Genomic DNA, 20,741 nt, shown 5'->3' with positions numbered 1-20,741 from the left:
TTGAATTTCATGCTTCTCCTCGGATTTGTTTATGTGTGTGTGTGCTTTCACCAAAATTACCTCTGCTGCTTCACTCCTCTCCAGTTTGTGTGAAAGGACACCAGTTATGTGTTATCTTTTTTCTTCTGTGTGGAGAAAAGCAGCATAGGGGAGGGCAGAGCAAGTCTTACCAGGCAAATTGCTCACGGGGAAAAGGTTGAGTATCCCCACATCACTCATTACTTCAATCAAATTTGGAGTCTCCAGAAGGAGCAAGGATTGACTTTCTGTAAGTTATAAATAAATAAACAGTGGTACCCTTCCAGTGCCCACGATTTCACATCTTGTTTGGTCCTAAAATCGCTAGGCTTTCCGGGTCATGTGGCCAACATGACTAAACTGCTTCTGGCGCAACGGGACACCGTGACGAGTGCCAGAGCGCACAGAAATGTCATTTAGCTTCCTGCCACAGTGGTACCTATTTATCTACTTGCACTGGTGTGCTTTCAGACTGCTAGGTTGGCAGGAGCTGGGACAGAGCAATAGGAGCTCACCTTGTTGCGTGGACTTGAACTGAGCATACAGTCCCTGAGAAAGGTTTCAGGAAATTATGGCATTTGTTCCTTCTCCTGCTAGATGTTGAATGAGGAGTTGGCGCAGTTTGGTGGAGAAATCCTCCTTCTGAGACAAGAGCCCCTCACGGTGACTACTAATCTACAGAAGCAATGGGTGGATCTGGGACTTGTTGTGCATGGGCGTCACAAGACTCTCAAGGGAAGGATGCCTGTTGAGTTGAAAATGCTGGAGAGAATCAACAAGCAGTCCACTCTTCTCTGTGAGCAGTACCGTATAAGGATTTGCGGAGATAACGGTGAGAAACAGCTGGGTTTTCCCAAAAAGATTTTCTGGAGCACCTGTGGCAAAGGAAATTAAGAACCTTTTCCTGATACGATTCATAAGAACATAAGAAGAGCGTGCTGGATCAGGCCAATCGCCCACCTAGTACAGCATCCTGCTCTCACAGTGGCCAACCGATGCCCATGGGAAACAAGCAGAGCATGAGCACAAGGGCACCTCTCCCATTCTGTGGTTCCCGGCAACTGGTATTTGGAAAAATTGCTGCCTCCAACGTGGAGGTAGAGCATAGTCTTCACGGCTGGTAGCCACTGATAGCCCTCCATCACTGCCTCCTGGGGAGCAAGTTCCATAGTTTGACTGTGCACTCTGTGAATAAGTCCTTTCTTTTGCCTGTCCCAAATCTTCCAACGTTCAGTTTCATTGAATGGCCACAAGTTCTAAAGTTACAAGAGAGAGAGGGAGAAAAAACTTCCTCTCTCCATTTTCTCGATGCCACGCATTATTTTATAAACTTCTATCATGTTGCTTCTCACTCGGCGTTTCTCTAAACCAGGCACCCCCAAACTCGGCCCTCCAGTAGTTTTGGGACTACAGTTCCCATCATCCCTGACCACTGGTCCTGTTAGCTAGGGATGATGGGAGTTGTAGTCCCAAAACATCTGGAGGGCCGAGTTTGGGGGTGCCTGCTCTAAACTAAAAGGTTCCAAAGGCTGCAGCCTTTCTTCGTAGGGCAGTCATTCTATCCCTTCAATCATTTTGCCCACCTTTTTCTGATCCTTTTCCTTTTTAAGATGAGCCGACCAGAATTGTAAGCAATACTCCAACTGTGGTTTCACTGTAGATTTGTATAACAGCATCGTCTGTGGGGCAAGCAGAAATGCTTGCTTGCACTGGCGAAACCATTGCCTTAGCATGGTGTTTCCACCTCTTAGGTTTATGTTTAACTCGAATTGCCTTCCTACATCATTTCTTGTTATTTTACATTTTTATGTTCTCTCCAGGGTCTGCTAGAATTTTAACGTCTTTGATCAACAGCTTGGAAGACTGGAGCTTCAAGCTGCTTGCCAACCAGCAAAAGGGTTCTATGCATGAAACGGAGTGGATAAAATTTTTCCAGACAGTTTCTGAATGGATAGCCCAGATAGACGATCTCTTGAGCTTCATTGGTTCTGGCGACACTGTAGAGGACCGAAGGCTTAGAGCATTTCATAGCTTGTAAGATAAGATGATTTTCAAAGCTGTTTGCTTTGCTTCTGTAGAGCACTTGTATCTGGACAGATAATAATCTTTTAATAGAAACTTTCAGATGACAGAGCCCTTCACTTCTGAGTCATCAGTTGAGATCAGATGGTTGGGTGGAGACACATTTGAATAACTGTTTAACTAATAATTTTAACAGAATTTTGAATTCAGCAAGAGTTTAAAGTGCAGCAATATTGGCACCAACCACTGACCTCTTCCTGCCCCAATCAAAAAGCTGGCAGGGGCTCTTTAACCCCTCCCTCTGGCATGAACAGTGAGAGGGGGGTAGATGGAGCTCTCCCTTTCCTTGCAGCTCTGCTGGTAATCTGAAGGAGCCTTTGCTGCTGGTCACACTGAGGCTTGGACTAAAGAGCCCTTTGGCTCAGTAATGGATCAGTATGGGTCAGCTGTGTGGAGCCTCCCTCCTGATGCCATTGCTACACCTTACCTGGAGGGGAATTGGTCCAGCTGCTCAGCCCTGCCCTCACTGCCATTCTGCCCTACTCTGCCGCAGCTCTGCCCCAACACACCCTCCTGCTTTGGCTGTGTCACAAGTCTGGTGGACACATGCAAGAACCTCTGTCCCCGACACCTTTGCTTTCTGTTTGCAAGAGGATTCGTTTTTATGCAGTGTCAAATTTCTGCTAGGCTCAGATGGAAATGCCCCACTCCATCTCTCAGCTCTCCACCACCTCATTCCCACCTCATTCTCTTGCATATGTCAAGGGCCCTCAAGAGCAGTCAATAGGACAAATAGACAGGGAGGCACAGCAAAAACCTATGTTACGCAATGCAATTTTAAAAGTCCTTTGTCCATGTCTTGGCTTGTATGAGAGAGAGCAACAAGGCGTCTTTGGATTGCTGGGGTCCAGCAAAAAAATTGTCATCAATCCCCATAATATTGAACCAGTCAGACAGATGGCAACTGGTGAAGACAAGTATTGTCATTGCCAAAAATGATTTCCCCTGTAATCTTGGCTCATCTCTTGTTTTCTTACCATGAAAGAAAATATAGAAGAGCTCCATGTCTTTTCTCTCATGAATGCAAAAAAGTCTGGAAGATGTGATTCAGAGAAGACCGTTATGAGGAAGAGCGTTCAGCAGCCCTTGCCAGATCAGTGTTGCATCCTTTGAAATTGAAATTATACTTTCAGCTTGACCAGTGTGTGGAATTTTATTCTCAGCTCAGAATTTGGGGGTTCTTTGAGGCCATTTTAATAATGATTTTGGAAGTTAAGAGTCTAAGGTAGTGTCTGGTCCTGATCTAATTGGTTATGATGTTGTTATTGTTGTTGACTTAATTGTTTTCTTTAAGGTTGATACCTGAGGATGTGTTCAAGAAGATTCAGCAGTGGATCCTGACAACCACTAGTGGTTCCGAGAAAGAAAATGATCAGCTCAGCCATGAAGTAGGTGTCCTGGTGTTTTTCCAGCTTCTAACAGCAGAGGCACACTTGTTTCAAACTAAAATGGAGGGCAAACTTCACTCTTAAAACACTCTAAATGTAAGCCTTTTTATGTGTAATGTAATAATTACCTTTGCTCAGAGGAGGCCCACCTTGTGTTTCTGCATGTGTCACTCTTCTGAGCGTGTGTCTTGATTAGAAGCAGCCAATCCCAAAGAAGTCAGTCAGGCAGAGAGAGAAGAGGCAGCCTTTTTTGAAGGCCAGCAGTTCTGCTGCGTGTCTGTATTGAGAGCAGTTGAAATGGTCAGTTTGCAGCTGATGCAGAATTGGAGAGATGTAGATTTCTATAGCAAAGCTAAAAAACAACAACATAAAAAGTGGGTCTTGTTGCAGGCTAAGGATAGGTCTTGGATCTGAAAAGCTCCCCCTTTCTTCTTCCTATATGATGTCTGTCTTGTACATGTGTACAGATGTACAGAGAAAAGAAGTAAGTCCCTGGGACTTGTTCCTGTGCAAGCAGACCTAGGATTTTAGCCCTAGTGTTCATGCTGTGACTTTGTGGTATAGCTTGAATCCACCTTGCTCTAAACTTCCTACAGCTGAACGACTTCCACAATGCTCTGAGCAAGTGGATGGTCAACCTGCTCATCCACATGGCTCCAGACCACATCTCTCGTGATACCCTCCCCTTGACTGATGCAGAAGTGGCAAGGCAGGCGGAAAGGAAGCTGCTGAACATTTTCAAGCTGGAAGGAGAAGCCACAGGCCTGGCTGCAAAGCTGAGCACATTCTCCTGCTACATAGTCAGGTATTGCTGATCCCACTGAATCTCATCCGCTTCATAAAGTCACCCCACCAGGCAGGAAGGAAGCCCATGCCATGACGGAAAAGCTGTGTGGCAATGACCTCCAGTAATCACAGAGAGCACCATGATAGGGCACATCTAGTGATATCTCTGTCTCAACTACCCACACAGTAAGTGAACAGTAATGTTTCCCTCACAAGGTTGCTGGAGGATGAACGCACATTTTTATTTATATGTGGTATAGATGTAGATCATGACATGGCCAAATACTGAAGGAGGTTTTTGTGGCCCGGTTTGTTTTAGTGCCTCAGCCCCACCTGTTCCACCTGGTTCTACAGGGAACCAGGCAGAGGGCCTTCTTGCTAGTGGCACCCGCCCTGTGGAACGCCCTCCCTTCAGATGTCAAAGAGATAAACGACTACCTGACATTTCGAAGACACCTGTTCAGGGAAGTTATTAATGTGTGACATTTTAATGTATTTTTAATCTTTGTTGGAAGCCGCCCAGAGTGGCTGAGGAGACGCAGCCAGATGGGTGGGGTACAAATAATCAATTATTTGGGTGGCGCTGTGGGTTAAACCACAGAGCCTAGGACTTGCCGATCAGAAGGTCGGCGGTTCGAATCCCCGTGATGAGGTGAGCTCCCGTTGCTCGGTTCCTGCTCCTGCCAACCTAGCAGTTCAAAAGCACATCAAGTGCAAGTAGATAAGTAGGTACCACTCTGGTGGGAAGATAAACGGCGTTTCCGTGCACTGCTCTGGTTCGCCAGAAGCAGCTTAGTCATGCTGGCCACATGACCCGGAAGCTGCACGCCGGCTCCCTCGGCCAATAAAGTGAGATAAGCGCCGCAACCCCAGAGTCGTCCGCGACTGGACCTAATGGTCAAGGGTCCCTTTACCTTTACCTATTATTATTATTATTATCATTATTATTATTGTGCTGGTGTTGCCTAGGACATGTTTTGACTCTTGCAGTTGTGATAAATGGGGTATCCTTAGGCAAGCTCAGCCCTCCCTTGCAAGATTAGGCACAATAATATTGACCTATCTAGTTGCTGGAAGGATTGCCATAAGATAATGTATGTGAAGCTTTTCATACACTCTGAAAATATTCTATAAATACTAAAATTCACCTGGGTTATTAAGCAAGCCTCCTGGGGACTCTCCCATAAATCTAGGCAACAAAGCCAAAACCAGGATTGCTGGCAGCAAACAGACACCATTCCATCTCTCTAGATATAGATATAGCAGAGAGGGAAGCAGGTAAAGTTGTTCCTGGCATGTCTTCAGGTCTAATTTGCCAGAATAATGCTCATCAGAAAAGCTTGCTTAGAAAATGAAAGATTTTGTGTCCTAGATCAAATGATAATTATTACTAATAATTATACTGAGCATATAATGATGTCAATAAGAATGGCACTGAGCACTTCAGACAGAATACTCAATGCATACATTCTCTCAGTAATCCTGATCAATGCTGTTAGTTAGGATTAGTGTTATCAATCTCATATTTCAGAAGGCAGAATGGGGACGGAGGCTGAGATAATGGGTTGACATTTTTCAAGGCTTCCTAGAGAATTCACTGAGATAAGATTTGAAACAAGTAATTCCTGGCTTTCAAATAGTAGTTTCCCCCCACCCTTGCCTACAGTTAGTTGCCCCACTTTTCTCATTTGTAAACTTCAAATGTAAATGGTCCTCATGACAGAAGGAACGTGACGAAACTGGCTTTCTCATATTAAAGTGGCATTGCTGTGCCGTAACCTATTGCTGACATCATGTATTTCCTCAGCTGTTGCAAGGAGATGGTAGCAACGATAACACGCCAGAAGATGGTAACTCTTCAACCAGATGCAGAACATGAATTGCAACAGTTAGAGAGGATCAAGGTAAGCAAGACCAAATGTGGTCTCTTGCCTTTTGTGCCTCACTCTCCAAATCCATCCTACTGTTTTTGGTTTTGAAGTTGGTCATTGCATAAGTGAAATAGTTCCTCGATTGGGTCACTCTACTTGTTCTAAAGCCTTCACAATATTTCAAACCCTGAGATGGTCTTTGTTGCTGTTCCTGCCGCTGCTGTATTGATTATGGTGATGAAGTGAATTTATCAGCTGCTGTTCAAAATTAAGTATTTTTTCCACGACACTGCCTTATTTATTACCCTGGAATGCCTTCAAGCCTCAGCACAGTGCGCAAAGGCTCCCTGGAGCAATGGAGATGACTTCAGCTGCTGGGCACTTCTCGGTGTGGGGCTTAAGGCTGTCCTTCATTCGCATCCTCTGGTGAGCTTTCTAGGTCAGATGGGGATGTCGGATGGCAGTCAGTCCAGCGATAACAAGAGAGTTGCTGTGTAATGTGGCTTCAGCCGCCACCATTTTTATTCTCCCAGAATACCCCTGGGCACGACATCAGAACCCCGAGGCATTCTGGGGTGATAAAGATGTCATTGTCTCTCTCAGCAGCTTCAGCCTGTCACTTCTTTGCTGAGCACTGGACCAAAAAGGAAACACTAAGCAAACAGAAAGGAGAGGATCAGCCGCTTTGACGGGTCTTCTCAAGCCCATGGCCCCACTGTGCCAAGTGCTGCTTCTGGGCCTGGCTCCCTGCACGCATAGTTCTGCGGTCCCCATGTCTGCATGTAAGCAATGGGAAACATTTTTCACATTCTCTTGTGGGCAGCTTTCCAGGGTCCGCATGCCAGGGGTGGATGGGGCCGCAGGCGAAAGTGGGCAAGTGGGATTCTTGTGACTCTTAGCTTTTGCAGAGTAGGCATCATTCCAGCCACACAAAAGCCAGAGGGTTCTACATTTGTGGTTAACAAGCTGCCATCAAAATTTCCGTAAATCTTGGTATATTGTGTACCACTTGCCTACTTTTAAAGATGGCTTGCTCACAGTTGCCCACGGGCAATGCCGTGCGTACTTTTTAAAGCCCAGCCAGTTTTCAGTTAAGTGGTTTTTCTTACGCATTGTGAAATTTGAACTCTGTTAACGCTGCTGATCCGGGCTGCGGTGACCCTTGTTCAGGAAGTTCCAGGATCCAGCCTGGGCCGGTGCTGTTAAGGGGGTGCCTAGTTAAGGGGGTGCCTAGGAGAAAAAGTCTGCAGTTGAGCCCAGTAGTGTCACAGAAATCATGACGGCGCATGGAAGGTACCCCCAATATTTCATGTTCCTCCCTAGGCAGGAGGAAGAAAAGGCTGAAAATTTGTGGTAGTGTCAATTATTGTGGCCATCAGCAAGGGAGGATAGGAGTCTCATGTTTCTGTGAAGCATTTTTGTGAAATAGATTGGAAAAGAGAAGTGTGGGCTGTTTGAAGGCATGCAGTAAGGTCTGGGCCGCTTCAGGCTGAGTGGGAAGGTAGGCTGAGGCTGGGTTGTTCGGAAAGTCTCAAGTAGGGTTGGGACAATCGTGTCTCTCTTTGGCCCATGTCGCTTTTGTGACATCACTAGGGATGTTGGAGGATTCCGATGGAAACGGAAACAGGTGCAAAAATTGCTGCTCTTCACATCTTCTCTCATTTTCAGGACCAGGTTCACTTCATGTGAATGAAAGCAGCATTGACTGACACCACTGTTTGTTTTTTCCAAAGCTGTGAACGTTACGTAATAACATTACAGAAACTTGATTGCGTTCCTCGTGTGCAAGCTCCTTTGAACCCAGTGGAATTTGCTTTTGTATAAACATGCATGAGATTACCCTGTAAATCTCTGTGAGGCAATTGCAACTTCACTTCCGCAAGGCACCTACTGTTTCTTAATGAAACAGTTCCCATAACCTGGAGTTTCTCCAAGCCTTTTAATCCCTGCCAGTCATGTCTTCTGCAGTGTGCAAACTTTTTTTGTGCAATATTGTGTGTTTATACAATCTGCTGCTACTACTGCATGCTGGGAATTGAAGTGTGCCCACATTGGCATTAGAAGCCTAACAGAGCAGGCCTAATCCTGTCTTATCAGAAGTAAGTCCTATTGAGTTCAGTGAGGCTTGCTCTCAGGCAAGGGGGTTCTAGATGGGATTATTTATTTATTGAATTTATACCCTGCCCTTCCTCCCAAAGGAGTTCAGGGCAGCAAATTCATAAGCCCTGTGATATGAGAAATAGCTGGTTCCAAACAAAAAGGAAGTTGGAATGAGTCTTAGGAGCACAGGCTAAACTCCTAACTATGTCTACTCAGAGGTAAGTCGCATTGAACTATATTGTGTGAAAGCCAACCTCATTTGGTGGAAAGGCAGGAAACAAATATAACAAATAAATAGGTTCTAGTAATCAAATCAGTCTGATAGATGTGCATTTCATGTCAGAATTCACAAAGACTGAATTCCTGGGTGAGATATTGGGATTTTGGAATGCTGGGGCTCTCTGGAGGAGATGTTGCATAGTGATAGCGGTAGGGGCAGGGCATTGGCCCAATGGGACTTCAGGTTTTAGCGGGCCTTTAATAGTCATCCCTCATAATCTCCATTTATGACAACAGTACCACTGAGAATGTAAGAAATAGTGTTTTTCACTGGTGGGTGTTACACAAACACAAGCAACCACAGCACACCTGCAATTAGGGCAAGGGTTTTCCAACCCAAAGGCTGTTACTCCCTAGGCAGCAAATACATGGACCTATCGATGATGACGAAGAGTCCAAGTACAGGTGTGAATGACAGGTCACGGTATGCATTTGCAGGGAAGATAATGGCTGGGATTAATGGTGGACCTCTCAAAAATCCTTGGCCCCCTACTAAGTCCAGCTCCACCTGCTGCCCATTTGGGTTGGGAACTGAAATGGAGAGCCATATGCTAAGCAAAACACTGTACAACTTCAGAAGTTTAGAAGTGATTCCTCTAAGCATAGTTCAGCATAAGCAACTCTGTTTGAGCCCTCTGGAAGAGCACCACAGGGCAATTGTTTTTACAGTGGTACCTCGGGTTAGGAACTTAATTCGTTCTGGAGATCCGTTCTTAAGCTGAAACTGTTCTTAACCTGAAGCACCACTTTAGCTAATGGGGCCTCCCGCTGCCGCTGCTGCACAATTTCTGTTCTCATCCTGAAGCAAAGTTCTTAACCCGAGGTACTATTTCTGGGTTAGCGGAGTCTGTAACCTGAAGCATCTGTAACCTGAAGCGTCTGTAACCCGAGGTACCACTGTATTTCCCTTTTGGTGATTGGTTGCTTCTTTCGCTCTCTCTTTTTCCAGACAGAGTGCTTGGATTGGATTGAAACCTGCAACCTCCTCCTGTCTGGGATGAAGACCACTCCCACCACTTTAATCAGCCACGAAGACCTGGTTGGCCTGTTTGGATTAGAGGTACTGGCAGAAATAACCTTTGGTGTGACTGGTGGTGGTGGGGACTTTTTCTCCCTCTGCTCCCCTGCCCTCCACCTCTCTTCTGGCGCAGGGCGATATCTCAGAAGGAGAATTTCACTTGCAACCATTTTGCAGGTGCTTCAGCTGAAACGACAGCTTCCTCCTCGTCCGGAGCAGAGAGTGGAGAGCTCCTCCACCACAGATGTACCTGTGGAGGAAGAGAAAAAAGACAAAGAAGCTGTGGATGTTCTAAAAGATCAGGAAGCACCAGAACAGAAGCAAGTGTTAGAAGCAGAGGTGAGCATCTCCATTAGGAAATGCAGAAAGCTGTCCCTCTTCTTTCAGGGCTTCTTTCTTTTTCGCTGGGGCTCCTGGCTGTGTGTTTATTCCTATCTGGTGGAAGTTTTGACATCATGAAAAGGGAAGCCTGCAGTTTACAAACAGAAGAAATATATATCTATCCCTCATGACTATGGAGAAGAGATTGGAAACATATGGTGGATGCTACCTGGAAAAGCTACTTCCAGTAGGCCACAGAGAAGTTGTTAATGGTGTCAGGAGTGGCATCACTGCTGGGCCCCTGGGTTGGTAGTGTGAAGGGAGCAGATTGCATGGATGGGGCTTTCAACGTGGCTGTTTTTCTTACAACTACGTCCCGTGTGATAAGCTTCCTTTACATATTATCAGGAGCAATGGGGTATTCGTTGGCTGCATCACATTGATGGATATGTATGAACTGCCCATTTAATGCTTTGCGTTCTCCCCTTCTGTGACTTAAATGTCTTGCTGTTCTGATCATACATCCAACACCTCCCTCTTTGATCACTTCCTGAAAAATTGCAGAAGCTTTGAAAAATCTGAGGAATTGGAATTTGATGCCAGTAAATACTGGTCACTGAACTGAGAATTCCTTGCTACAGATTCTGGATTCTGGTTTCTTCTGGTGCAGAACATAGGCAGGACTGTGGGCAATGCAGCAAAAGCAAACTTCACAAAGGAAAGGCACCCCCTTTCTCCAGCTGTTGGTCATAAAGTGTCTGCTTGAGTCAGAAACTTTATGCTACAAAGTTGTATACCACTTTATCCTTCTTAGCTTTCTTGCAAAGCATCCTGGGAATTGTAGTTTGATGAAGTGCTGAGGATTCTCTTTTCAAGGGTGGTTGACCATGTTTAAATATGGAAAGTGGATAAGCCAAGAGTGTATACGCTTCCGATTCTCCAGCAGCAGAGAATCAGCCCCAGAATTCATGCATGGTCTGTGAACCAGGGACATAGGAAGGGGGGGCGGGAGGGGCGGGTGACAAGATGGCCCCTGCCTCCCCCCGGCTGTAGAGTGGCCAAGGGCGCGCGCAGTCCATATGGGCGCTGCTTGCACAGCATCTGTATGGGCTGCCACTCTCACGTGCCATCTGTACGGGTGTCCGTATGGGCTGCCGCACGTGCGCACTCTGTACGGAATGCTGCTTGTGCAGCAGCCTGTACGGTCGCCGTGCAAGCAGCAGCCAATATGGACGCCGCGTGCAAGTGGCAGCCCGTACAGACTGCGCATGTGCGGCATCCCGTATGGTCACCGCACATGTGCAGTCTGTACAGGATGCTGCTTGCATGGTGTCCGTACGCGCTACCACACATGCACACTCTGGGATGCCACTTGTGCGGCAACCCATACGGTCACCGTGTAAGCGGCAGCCTGTACGGAGTGCGCACGTGTGGGATACCGCACATGCGCAGTCCGTACAGGATGCCGCACATGCGCACTTCGTACGGGCTGCCCTGCCCCTGGTGCCAGAGAGGGTTCCTCCGCCACGGCTGTGAACACTGACTCCAGGAGCTCCTGAACCACAATTGACAGCGTAGCCTTATGTAGAATATGAAAATAATTGAAGATTGTGTTGATCAGAGCTTTTTTTCTAGAAAAAATGGTGCCGGCACTCACCGCGAAGTTGTTACAGTTAAGTGCCACACTTTTAACATATCCATTAAAAAGGCGCCGGTACTGCATACTGTCGAGTACCCCCAGGGGGAAAAAGGACTGGCGTTGATCATCATGATCCTTCCATACACTATCTGAGTCTCTTCTGTGCGCAGTTTCCTTGATGATGAGGAAACAACCATTGCATTGTGTGGTCCTTCCCTTTCCCCTTGCTCCTTCTCTTTGTCCTTGCAGGAACAGCTGCCCGTGCCCAGCACCAGCACTGGTGAGCAGGCCGAGAGTCTTGCGGTCACTTACCCAGTCAGATACATTGGAGATGATTCTAATGTGTATGTCAAAACCATGCAAGTGCAAGAAATCACAGTGTCACGGGTATGTATGTACATATAAATAGATAGCTCTTCTCCGAAGAGGTGTGTCTATTTGGAAGAAGGTGTGGCAGCTGCTTTAGAGGACAGGTTCTCAGTGTTAGTTATTTATATCCCACCTTGCAGCAGAAGAATCGTTATTTGCATCAGCCACGAGCCATAGCAATAAAATCAAATAAAATGCACTGAAGATAGAGGTAAAAACTTAACTGTAGAAAATACATTTGGGGGTTTACATCAATAATCAAATAATAGATCTTATTCTAATTGTCCCCTCTAAAAACCCTGCAGTTTTTGCTGTCACCTGATCATCTTGATCTGCTAAAAGAAAGGACACACTAGCAATGGTTGAGTGACCTGGCATGGACAGTAATAGAGGGGTAATAGCCTCACTCCTCAAATCTTTATAAAGTTTGCAAGCCAGAAGCACATGAACCACTGACTCAATACTGCCATCTCCACAGGGACATAACCATTTTTCCAGTGGATTTTTTTGAAATTGACCCTCGAGTACAGCCGAAGGCAGTATATTCAATCTTGCGAAAGTGAAAGCGTGCCTGTATTTTGAAATTGTTACATTTTGCAAATAGGGTGCCAAAGTGACTAGGTGGAAAATAATCATACCATGGACAAAAGTTCCTTATTTTGGCCAGATTATTCTGTTGCTCAGTGTCATATAGGCACTGTCTAATTAAATTATTTGCTTTACTGAAGCCAAATGTTAATAACTGTTGTGGTGATAAACCAGAAAAGTAGAGCTTTCGGTTGACAATTTTAGTCCAAGCGCTCTCATGACAATATTGCGATCCTAATGGTAGTAGACCAGTATATCCCACCATTTTTCTCCAAGGAGCTCAAGGTGGCATAGATGGTTCTCCCCCTCCTCATTTAATCCCCACAAAACCCCTATGAGGCATATTAGGCTGAGAGAGGCAGTGACTGGCCCAACTCTATGGCCACTACAACACACTATTACAGCAGGAAAATAGATCTGGGAAGTTCTCCTGCAATGGCCCCATTGAAAAGAACGGCAGTGGTGCATGAACACCGTTATGGGGTTTTTACAGGAGATATTCTCAGGCAATTGTGCCCTGATAAACCTTTTCCTCTCAGAGGCAGAGTAATGGCAGCTTCCAACTCTGTGCCTCTGTAAATAAAACAGTGCAATGACCCTGTAAAGTAGGCCAGAATTTTTATCCCCTGAAGATGTAAGGGATGAGTGAGCATCACTTGTCTAAGGCTACCTAGTGTGCTCATAGCTGAGGCAAGATTTGAGCCAGGGACTTCTGTATGCCAGTTCTGAGACAGAAAGTAGCCTGTTGATTTATTTCCTTTCATTTCCTATAAGTTACTCACTCTTCTTATTCCAGAGGGAGCTGCATGCCAGCCAGTGGACCACAAAGGCCTCAAAGAAGGAATTTGAGTTGCTGGCGTCACTGGAAATTCTGGAAGAGCGACTCGTGTGAGTATAGAACCACAGGGAAGAGATGGATGGATGTGTGCATTCTTGTGCAGACTAGAGACTAGAGGGTATCTTGAACAGGTGGCCTATGTGATTGCAGGTGTCTATTCTGCCACAACACATTCCATTTTTAAACAAAAATAGGACGCAGGTGGCGCTGTGGTCTAAACCACTGAGCCTCTTGGGCTTGCCGATCGGGAGGTCGGCGGTTCGAATCCCCTCAATGGAGTGAGCTCCTGTTTCTGTCCCAGCTCCTGCCAACCTAGCAGTTCGAAAGCACATCAAAGTGCAAGTAGATAAATAGGTACCGCTTCGGCGGGAAGGTAGACAGTGTTTCCATGCGCTGCTCTGGTTTCGCCAGAAGCGGCTTAGTCATGCTGGCCACATTACCCAGAAAAACTGTCAGCAGACAAACGTCGGCTCCCTTGGCCAGTAAAGCGAGATGAGCGCCACAACCCCAGAGTCATTCGTGACTGGACTTAACTATCAGGGGTCCTTTACCTTTACCTTTAGTGATATGTGAGTTCTCATGTGGTTTTGCAGTGCTAGGAATAGATTCTCCTGTAGGTTTTATAGACTTGCAATGTAGTAATCAGGTGTGGATTCTTACATAGGTTGCAGTAATATTGGCCGTTAGGAACATTTTTGGGGAATGAAGAAGCAAGAGAAAATGTATTTTTCACAGTAGGAAGCGACCAGCTAGAGTAAATCAAATTAGTTTAATTGGTTTCTTGCCTGGTCAGGGCTATGAGTTCTTTCTGACACCTACTCTTTCAGAGAGGCTGAAAAGCGAGCACAGCAAGCTGAGGAAAAATCTGAAGTCCTTCATGAGGGCTTGGAAGAAGCTCTGGCAAAAATCCAGAACATGGAGGGTGAGCAACCAAAGCTGAAGGATTCTGAACAAAAAGAAACAAAACTCAAAGCAGGTATGGCTAAAGACTTGAAAGGTGGAATTGTAGGCTCTAAAAAAATGCTCTTGAATTTTAAGGGCAATTTCATGCACCACACGTTTAGGCGTACGTTTGAAAACATAAAATGTGAATGTGATAAACTGGTTTGCAGGCTCACGTGTGTTCAAAGTACAAATGTGTCGGAGAACCAGGATTGGCTGCACTTTCAAGCATACATTTGGGTGGTATGATTGAGTATGCTGCTGCTGCTGCTGCGAAATGGCTCAAAATAGACAAAACAGGCATAGGGAAGTCACATGTTGCACGTCTTGCTGAGCTGTGCCATTTCAGACTACGTGTATTGTATTTCCATGCTGCCTACCACACAATGGGAAAAAATGTACAGGAAGTGTGCTTTTGGAGGAGAGCGGAGAGCATTCCCAGATACAGGTTGTGCTAAATACGTTGTGCTAGCGCAATGGGGTTCCTCCTCCCCTTGACATCCCCACATCTGCTCTGGAAGGTTGGGGGGAACTAGAGGGCAGGCTCTGGCAGAATGCTTGGCTTGGCACTACTTTGGATACAACCCACCATCTTCCCCCCTCTCCACCCGTAGTCAGAAATGGAATGTTACTGCAAAAGTTGTACCAGATGCCTTTCTGTTCCTTTGTTTCTGCTCTTAGTAAGTAAATATGTGTAGCCACTTCCCCATCATTACTACTCCCTGAAGGTTGCAAGAATCAAAATGATAGGCTGTACCTAAGGCAGGCTGGGGAGAGAGATGGTTTGCTGATTGAAGGTCTTTTCATTCCCGCCCCCTCAATAACAGCAGGCTGTTTATTTCTCCATTTAAAAATGGTAACGTGAGAATTAGCTGACTTGCCCAGTCCACCTCCTGAGTCTGATAGGGGAATCCTTTCCACACGGGCAACAAACAGAGGCCTAGTTCACACCTGTGTATCAGTTGCTTGATTTATCTGTTCTTGATTTATCTGTTCTTGATGACTGGCAGCTGTCACCTGGTCTGCCCAGGAGGGTGAGGTAGTAGACTGGACTGTGCCACTACAGACAGCAGCCAGGAAAATCACCTTTTTGGTTGTTCTTTATTATAAAGTAAGTAGAATGTTAGCACAGCAGGGAATGGACTAATCTAGAACTTTTCTCCCTGGTGTGTTAGGTTTCCACTTTCAGAAACCTATTCCAAACTTAAAAATAGGAAGCGTAATGCTGGTGGTCAACAAAAGAGGTTTAAAGACTGTCTCAAAGCAAAGCTTTAAAAATGTATTATAAACACTAACAAATGGGAAACACTTGCCTGTGAGCGCTCCAATTGGAGAACAGCCTTTACCAAAGGTGTCCTGGGCTTTGAAGACACTCGAACTCAGGACACAAGGGAGAAACGTGCTAAAAGGAAGGCACGCTTGGCAAATCCACTGTGATCAACTCCCGCCTGGAAACCAATGTCCCCACTGTGGAAGGACATGTGGGTCCAGAATTGGCCTCCACAGTCATTTACGGACTCACTGTTGAGACCGTGTTCATGGAAGACAATCTTACTCAGCTACGAGTGATCGCCAAAGAAGAAGACCATTCTTCCATCTGCATTGCTGAAGTGGCACAACCCATTATGCATCCTCAATCTGCTACATGTGTAGCTCTGGCCTGAATAGGTGATGTTTCTGTTGAAAAGCAGTGTGTTGTGGGGTGAAAGGAAAGTTCTTCATTGCTTAATAATGTCATAATTCACATGTCATAATTCACTTGATGCTGCAGTCATGAAGTAATGAAGATGCATGTTATGAACCAACCCAGGGAGCTGAAGAAGCAAACTGCATTGCACTGGCTAAGAATGTGAGCAGGGAAGTCCCTAGTTGAACTCTTACCTAACCCAGTTGGTGGTCCGAGCAAGCGTTTATCAGCCTAAGCTGCTCATCTGCAGCGTGATACTGATCGTATCAGGATTGTTGATTTACTTTGAACAAAGTACTGTGTACATGTCAGAGATCGGTGTGTCTTAGATCATTGAAATAAGTGGGGTTGAGCACATAATGCTCTGTTGGAATATTCCCATTATGGATGAGGTTCTCACTGAGAACAGGTATACTTATGAAGTATGGACATGACAAACATGGGTTTGTGGATGCATATGCTGTTCATAACCATTCTCTGGGCAGCTGGGTTTGGTCTTGATTCCCTCAAGGCTATGCTTGGGCTGAAACCTGGACTGGTCGCAGAGTAGAGTATGAGGTTTCTCTGAGCTACTGGTTCTCATATTGTCTAGGTGTTGACAATGTCAGTGTTTAAGTGCTTCTTGCTGTTCATCTGTCGTTGCAGAAGTTGTCGTTAAGGAGCAAACTGAATCACCTTCACAGCCCAGCACTCCTAAGCCACGAACGAAGAAATTCCCCAAGCCCAAACGCTGAAGAAGAGGGTGACCTCCAGAAGGCCTTTGGCTCCTGCTTGTAGTTGGCACTGGACACAGATGGAGGGTTGTGCATTAGTGGCTACTTGGAATTCTCCCAGCTCTGTTAAACTATTGGTTCAGTACATGGAAAGGAGTTAACTCAACCAAGTGGGATTGATTCCCAGTTTCTGTTATTTATATAGAACATATTCAAGGTCTAGGTCGGAGTTGCCCTGAAATTTCACTGTGTTTACCTATACAGGTTGAATTTAAGAATAACTCAATAGGAAATATTTGGGGGTTTTGTTTGAACTCCCCCCCCCCAAAAAAAAGAACACTCGATCCGTCTTAGGAGTTTTTCACCAGTAGATGCATTGGGAGTATCTTGGACCAGAGGGTTTAGTATCCGGTAATTACTTGGCATGGGACGCGGGTGGCGCTGTGGGTTGAACCACAGAGCCTAGGGCTTGCCGATCAGAAGGTCGGCGGTTTGAATCCCTGCGACGGGGTGAGCTCCTGTTGCTCGGTCCCAGCTCCTGCCAACCTAGCAGTTCGAAAGCACGTCAAAGTGCAAGTAGATAAATAGGTACCGCTCCAGCGTGAAGGTAAACGGCGTTTCCGTGTGCTGCTTTGGTTCACCAGAAGTGGCTTAGTCATGCCGGCCACATGACCCGGAAGCTGTACGCCGGCTCCCTCGGCCAATAAAGCGAGATGAGCGCCGCAACCCCAGAGTTGGCCACGACTGGACCTAACGGTCAGGGGTCCCTTTACCTTTACCTTTACTAACTTGGCATGATTCCCTTCCCTCAAGTTCTCTCGTACAGTCATACCTTGGGTTAAATATGCTTTGGGATGAATATTTTTGGGTTGCGCTCCACGGCGACCCAGAAGTAATGGAGCGTGTTACTTCCGGGTTTCACCACTCGCGCATGCGCAGACGCTCAAAATGACGTCACACGCGGAAGCAACGAAACGCGACCTGAGCACATGCGGGTTGCGTTCGCTTCAGGATGCGAACGGGGCTCCGGACCGGGTCCCGTTCGCATCCAGAGGTACCACTGTAGTTCTCTTTGTTTATGTAAGGTAGGAGACTTAGAAGCAGCACTTCCAAATGTCTCCCAAGCATAGCACAAGGTGGATGAACAAGCCCAGCCTTCCAAAGAGCAGGGAGGGATAGTTCCCTAATCTCATGCAGGTATTGGAGTTGACAGAAGCAGTGAGAGACTTCCACTGCTCCTGGCTACTCATAAAGCCTGACGTAAACAGCTGTGGAATCTTCTGCAAAGGGCAGGCTATTCACTCACATCACACCATGCTTTGGAGACACTTAGAACTAGCCAGATGGAATCTAACTGCTTCTGAGAAGATCTTACCTTGTCACAAGATGCGATCCTGATTGATTACTTCACTCAGATCCTGTACCTGTGCTGGAGGACTCGGGGAAGGGGAAGGCCCTACAGTTTTTCCTCAAACTTGGGTTCCCAGCTGTTGTTGGACTACATCTCCCATCAGCTAGCAGGACCAATGGTCAGGGATGATGGGACTTGTAGTCCCTATTATGAAGCGAGAGACTCCCTCACAACTTCCAAGTTCTCTGTGGGAGGGAGGGTCATGGCTGCTGTCCTTTTTCACAAGTCATCAGGAAGAGATTGGTGGTTGCTAATGGCACTTGTGAAACCCTGATCCTTTGTGAATGGAAGGTGACTTATCAAATATTTTAGACTGATCTGGTATCAGTACTTTTTCTGTCCCAACACTGCATCCGTTCTACAGCCTTTCCTGAAGAAATGTGTCTTCAAAGGGGAACATATTTTGCCCCTTTGTCTTCTGCCTCACTGCCATCCCATTCTTCCTTCAGGGGGAAATAAGAGCTAGCATGGTATTTTGAACAGGAAAGCAGAGTAAGCCAAAGTTTGGCTGCGTACACCTGTTCATGGCATTGTAAAATCATGGCCAAAAGACGCCATCTAGCAGAAATGCAGCTTGATTTATTTAAGCACGTTCTACTTTCCTTTCTGCAGAGAACATAGGAAGCTGATTTGTATAATTGGTTCATCTAATCAGTGCCAGATCTAGATCGGTGCAGGCAGTTTCCCGACACAGGGCGTTGAGCTGAATGGTTGCAAAATAGCAGTGTTACTAATACCTGTATTTATTTGGTTGCCTACTCACAGTTAAGCCCTGGTCAGACAGGCAATTGAGTTGCCACAACTATGACATAGTGCACTTGAGAGCATGCGCAGAACAGAAGGCGAGGGAGGGGAGAGAAATACTGGAGGAGGCACTAAATTTTGCTTTTGCTCAGGACATCATACTACCAAAGTCTGCCCCTGATCTGACACAGCATTCTCTCTTTTCAGTGGCAACAGCTCTCTAGAATCACAGGCAGAAGTGTCTTCTGTTCCCTGTTCCCCAAGAGCCTTTTAATTGGAAATGCATGAAATGGCTGCACCACTGAGCTATAGGTGCTCCATGTGCTGCTCAGTTGGAGACTTCATTTAAAATGAGATTAACATAGATGCTGGAGGAAATGCAACATCACTCAGGCTGGAGATAGGTTTAAGATTCTCAGAGTGCTTTTCCTCCCAAACTGCTTTGGTTGCTGTAGCTTTAATCCTGCCCCAAAAGCTGGGCACCTGTAATGAAGACAAGCGAGGGACCATGGTGGTAGTCAGGGAGGAAGGAGCCTTGCAATAATAATAAAAATAAAATAATAATAATAATAATAATAATAATAATAATAATAATAATAATAATTTAAAATTTATTATTTATACCCCACCCATCTGGCTGGGTTTCCCCAGCCACTCTGGTTGGCTTCCAACAAAATATTAAAATACAATAGTGCATCAAACATTAAAAGCTTCCCTAAATAGGGCTGCCTTCAGATGTCTTCTAAAAGGAAATATATAGGAAATTATAGGAAATAATGCCTGTTTGCTTATTTTAGAAATATTTTTTAATACCAGAGGCCAGTGCCAGAGAAAGGAAGGACACTTTACCCACTACAATTGTTAAAGGAAGAAAGGAAATTTGCACAGTCAGAAGATTATATTTATTATTATTATTACTTTAAAAAATATAATAGGCTGCTTTTCAGCCCAGAGTCTCCAAGGGTGATGTTAACAAAATTCACATAATATCAGAGCACGTAGAAACCACAAAAATACTAAAACAAGTAGCAGTGAGGCTGACAGTAAGAACAGCAGACAAAATTTACCATTCTAAAAGCTCTTAGCAAGAGCTGATCAAGTAAGAAGGTTCCACCTGACGCTGAATATACCTCGGATTTAGCACACGTTAGGTGAATTTGTTGACTAGCTTGAGTTTATTCTTTTGTAGAATTTGCCATTTTGTGTTCAAAGGTTTTCTTTTGTTTTGATGGGAACAACAGAACAGAACAAGGGCTAAGCTCAAGTTGTGTCTGTCAGGAAGCCCCTCCTGTGTTTTCCTTCCGCTCAGTAGAAACCACCCATTTGTTTTTTTGCTCCTTCCACTAAATCGTCTCTACTGAGTCTGAGACTCTTGGGCTGCTGATGGAACTGCCAGCCTGCTTTGTCCAGGCCCAGCCCAATCCTTGTCCCTCTGCTGAAAGAGACACAGATGGTGTCCCGCCTCTGTTGGCTTTAATGATAGACGGGAAGGGAGGGTTACTCCCTGAGCCAATTAACAATTAAAGCAAACAGACAGCAAAGAGCTTTCGCAGCAAGTTCCCAAACTTCTTTTGTGCTGTGCTGCTCACTTTCACTCTGTGAACTGCCTCAGGCAGGACACACCATTTTCAGGCTCAAGGAGGTGGGAGGACTGGCCTTAAGCTTCTCACGCTCCACCAGCAACACTTCTTATCTTCGTATCTTACAATGGTACCTGCCTTTCGAAATAGGGACAAGGAGCAGAATGACTAGAGAACAAGAATGCCCAACGGATGAGCTTATTATCCAGTTCTTCATCCAAGATGTTAAAAGGAAGCATGCATTAACTTTCTCCGTCCCTATTGTTGTTGTTTAGTTGTTTATTTGTGTCCGACTCTTTGTGACCCCATGGACCAGAGCACACCAGGCACTCCTGTCTTCCACTGCCTCCCGCAGTTTGGTCAAACT

At 45.7% G+C, this 20,741-nt stretch overlaps 1 protein-coding gene across 5 annotated transcripts in view; it reads left to right on the top strand.

The window, feature by feature from the left end:
• AXDND1 (axonemal dynein light chain domain containing 1) overlaps positions 1–16,805 on the top strand; it is a 36,202-nt gene extending 19,397 nt beyond the window's left edge. For all 5 annotated transcript variants that reach the window (XM_081012093.1, XM_081012092.1, XM_081012094.1 and 2 more), the window contains 11 exons: positions 616–850; positions 1,839–2,052; positions 3,395–3,488; positions 4,085–4,293; positions 6,082–6,178; positions 9,474–9,584; positions 9,720–9,881; positions 11,752–11,889; positions 13,256–13,347; positions 14,125–14,273; positions 16,572–16,805. In XM_081012093.1, coding sequence (XP_080868219.1) covers positions 616–850; positions 1,839–2,052; positions 3,395–3,488; positions 4,085–4,293; positions 6,082–6,178; positions 9,474–9,584; positions 9,720–9,881; positions 11,752–11,889; positions 13,256–13,347; positions 14,125–14,273; positions 16,572–16,660 — 1,590 coding nt within the window. In that variant the 3' untranslated portion in view covers positions 16,661–16,805. The remainder of the gene's footprint in view (positions 1–615; positions 851–1,838; positions 2,053–3,394; positions 3,489–4,084; positions 4,294–6,081; positions 6,179–9,473; positions 9,585–9,719; positions 9,882–11,751; positions 11,890–13,255; positions 13,348–14,124; positions 14,274–16,571) is intronic.
• The last annotated feature ends 3,936 nt before the right edge of the window (positions 16,806–20,741 follow it).

The sequence above is a fragment of the Podarcis pityusensis genome (genome assembly GCF_964106645.2).
Source record: "Podarcis pityusensis genome assembly, chromosome: 6".
NCBI classification, from domain to species: domain Eukaryota; kingdom Metazoa; phylum Chordata; class Lepidosauria; order Squamata; family Lacertidae; genus Podarcis; species Podarcis pityusensis.
Note: the sequence above shows the minus strand (reverse complement) of the source record. Positions and strands in the feature narration are given on the sequence as shown.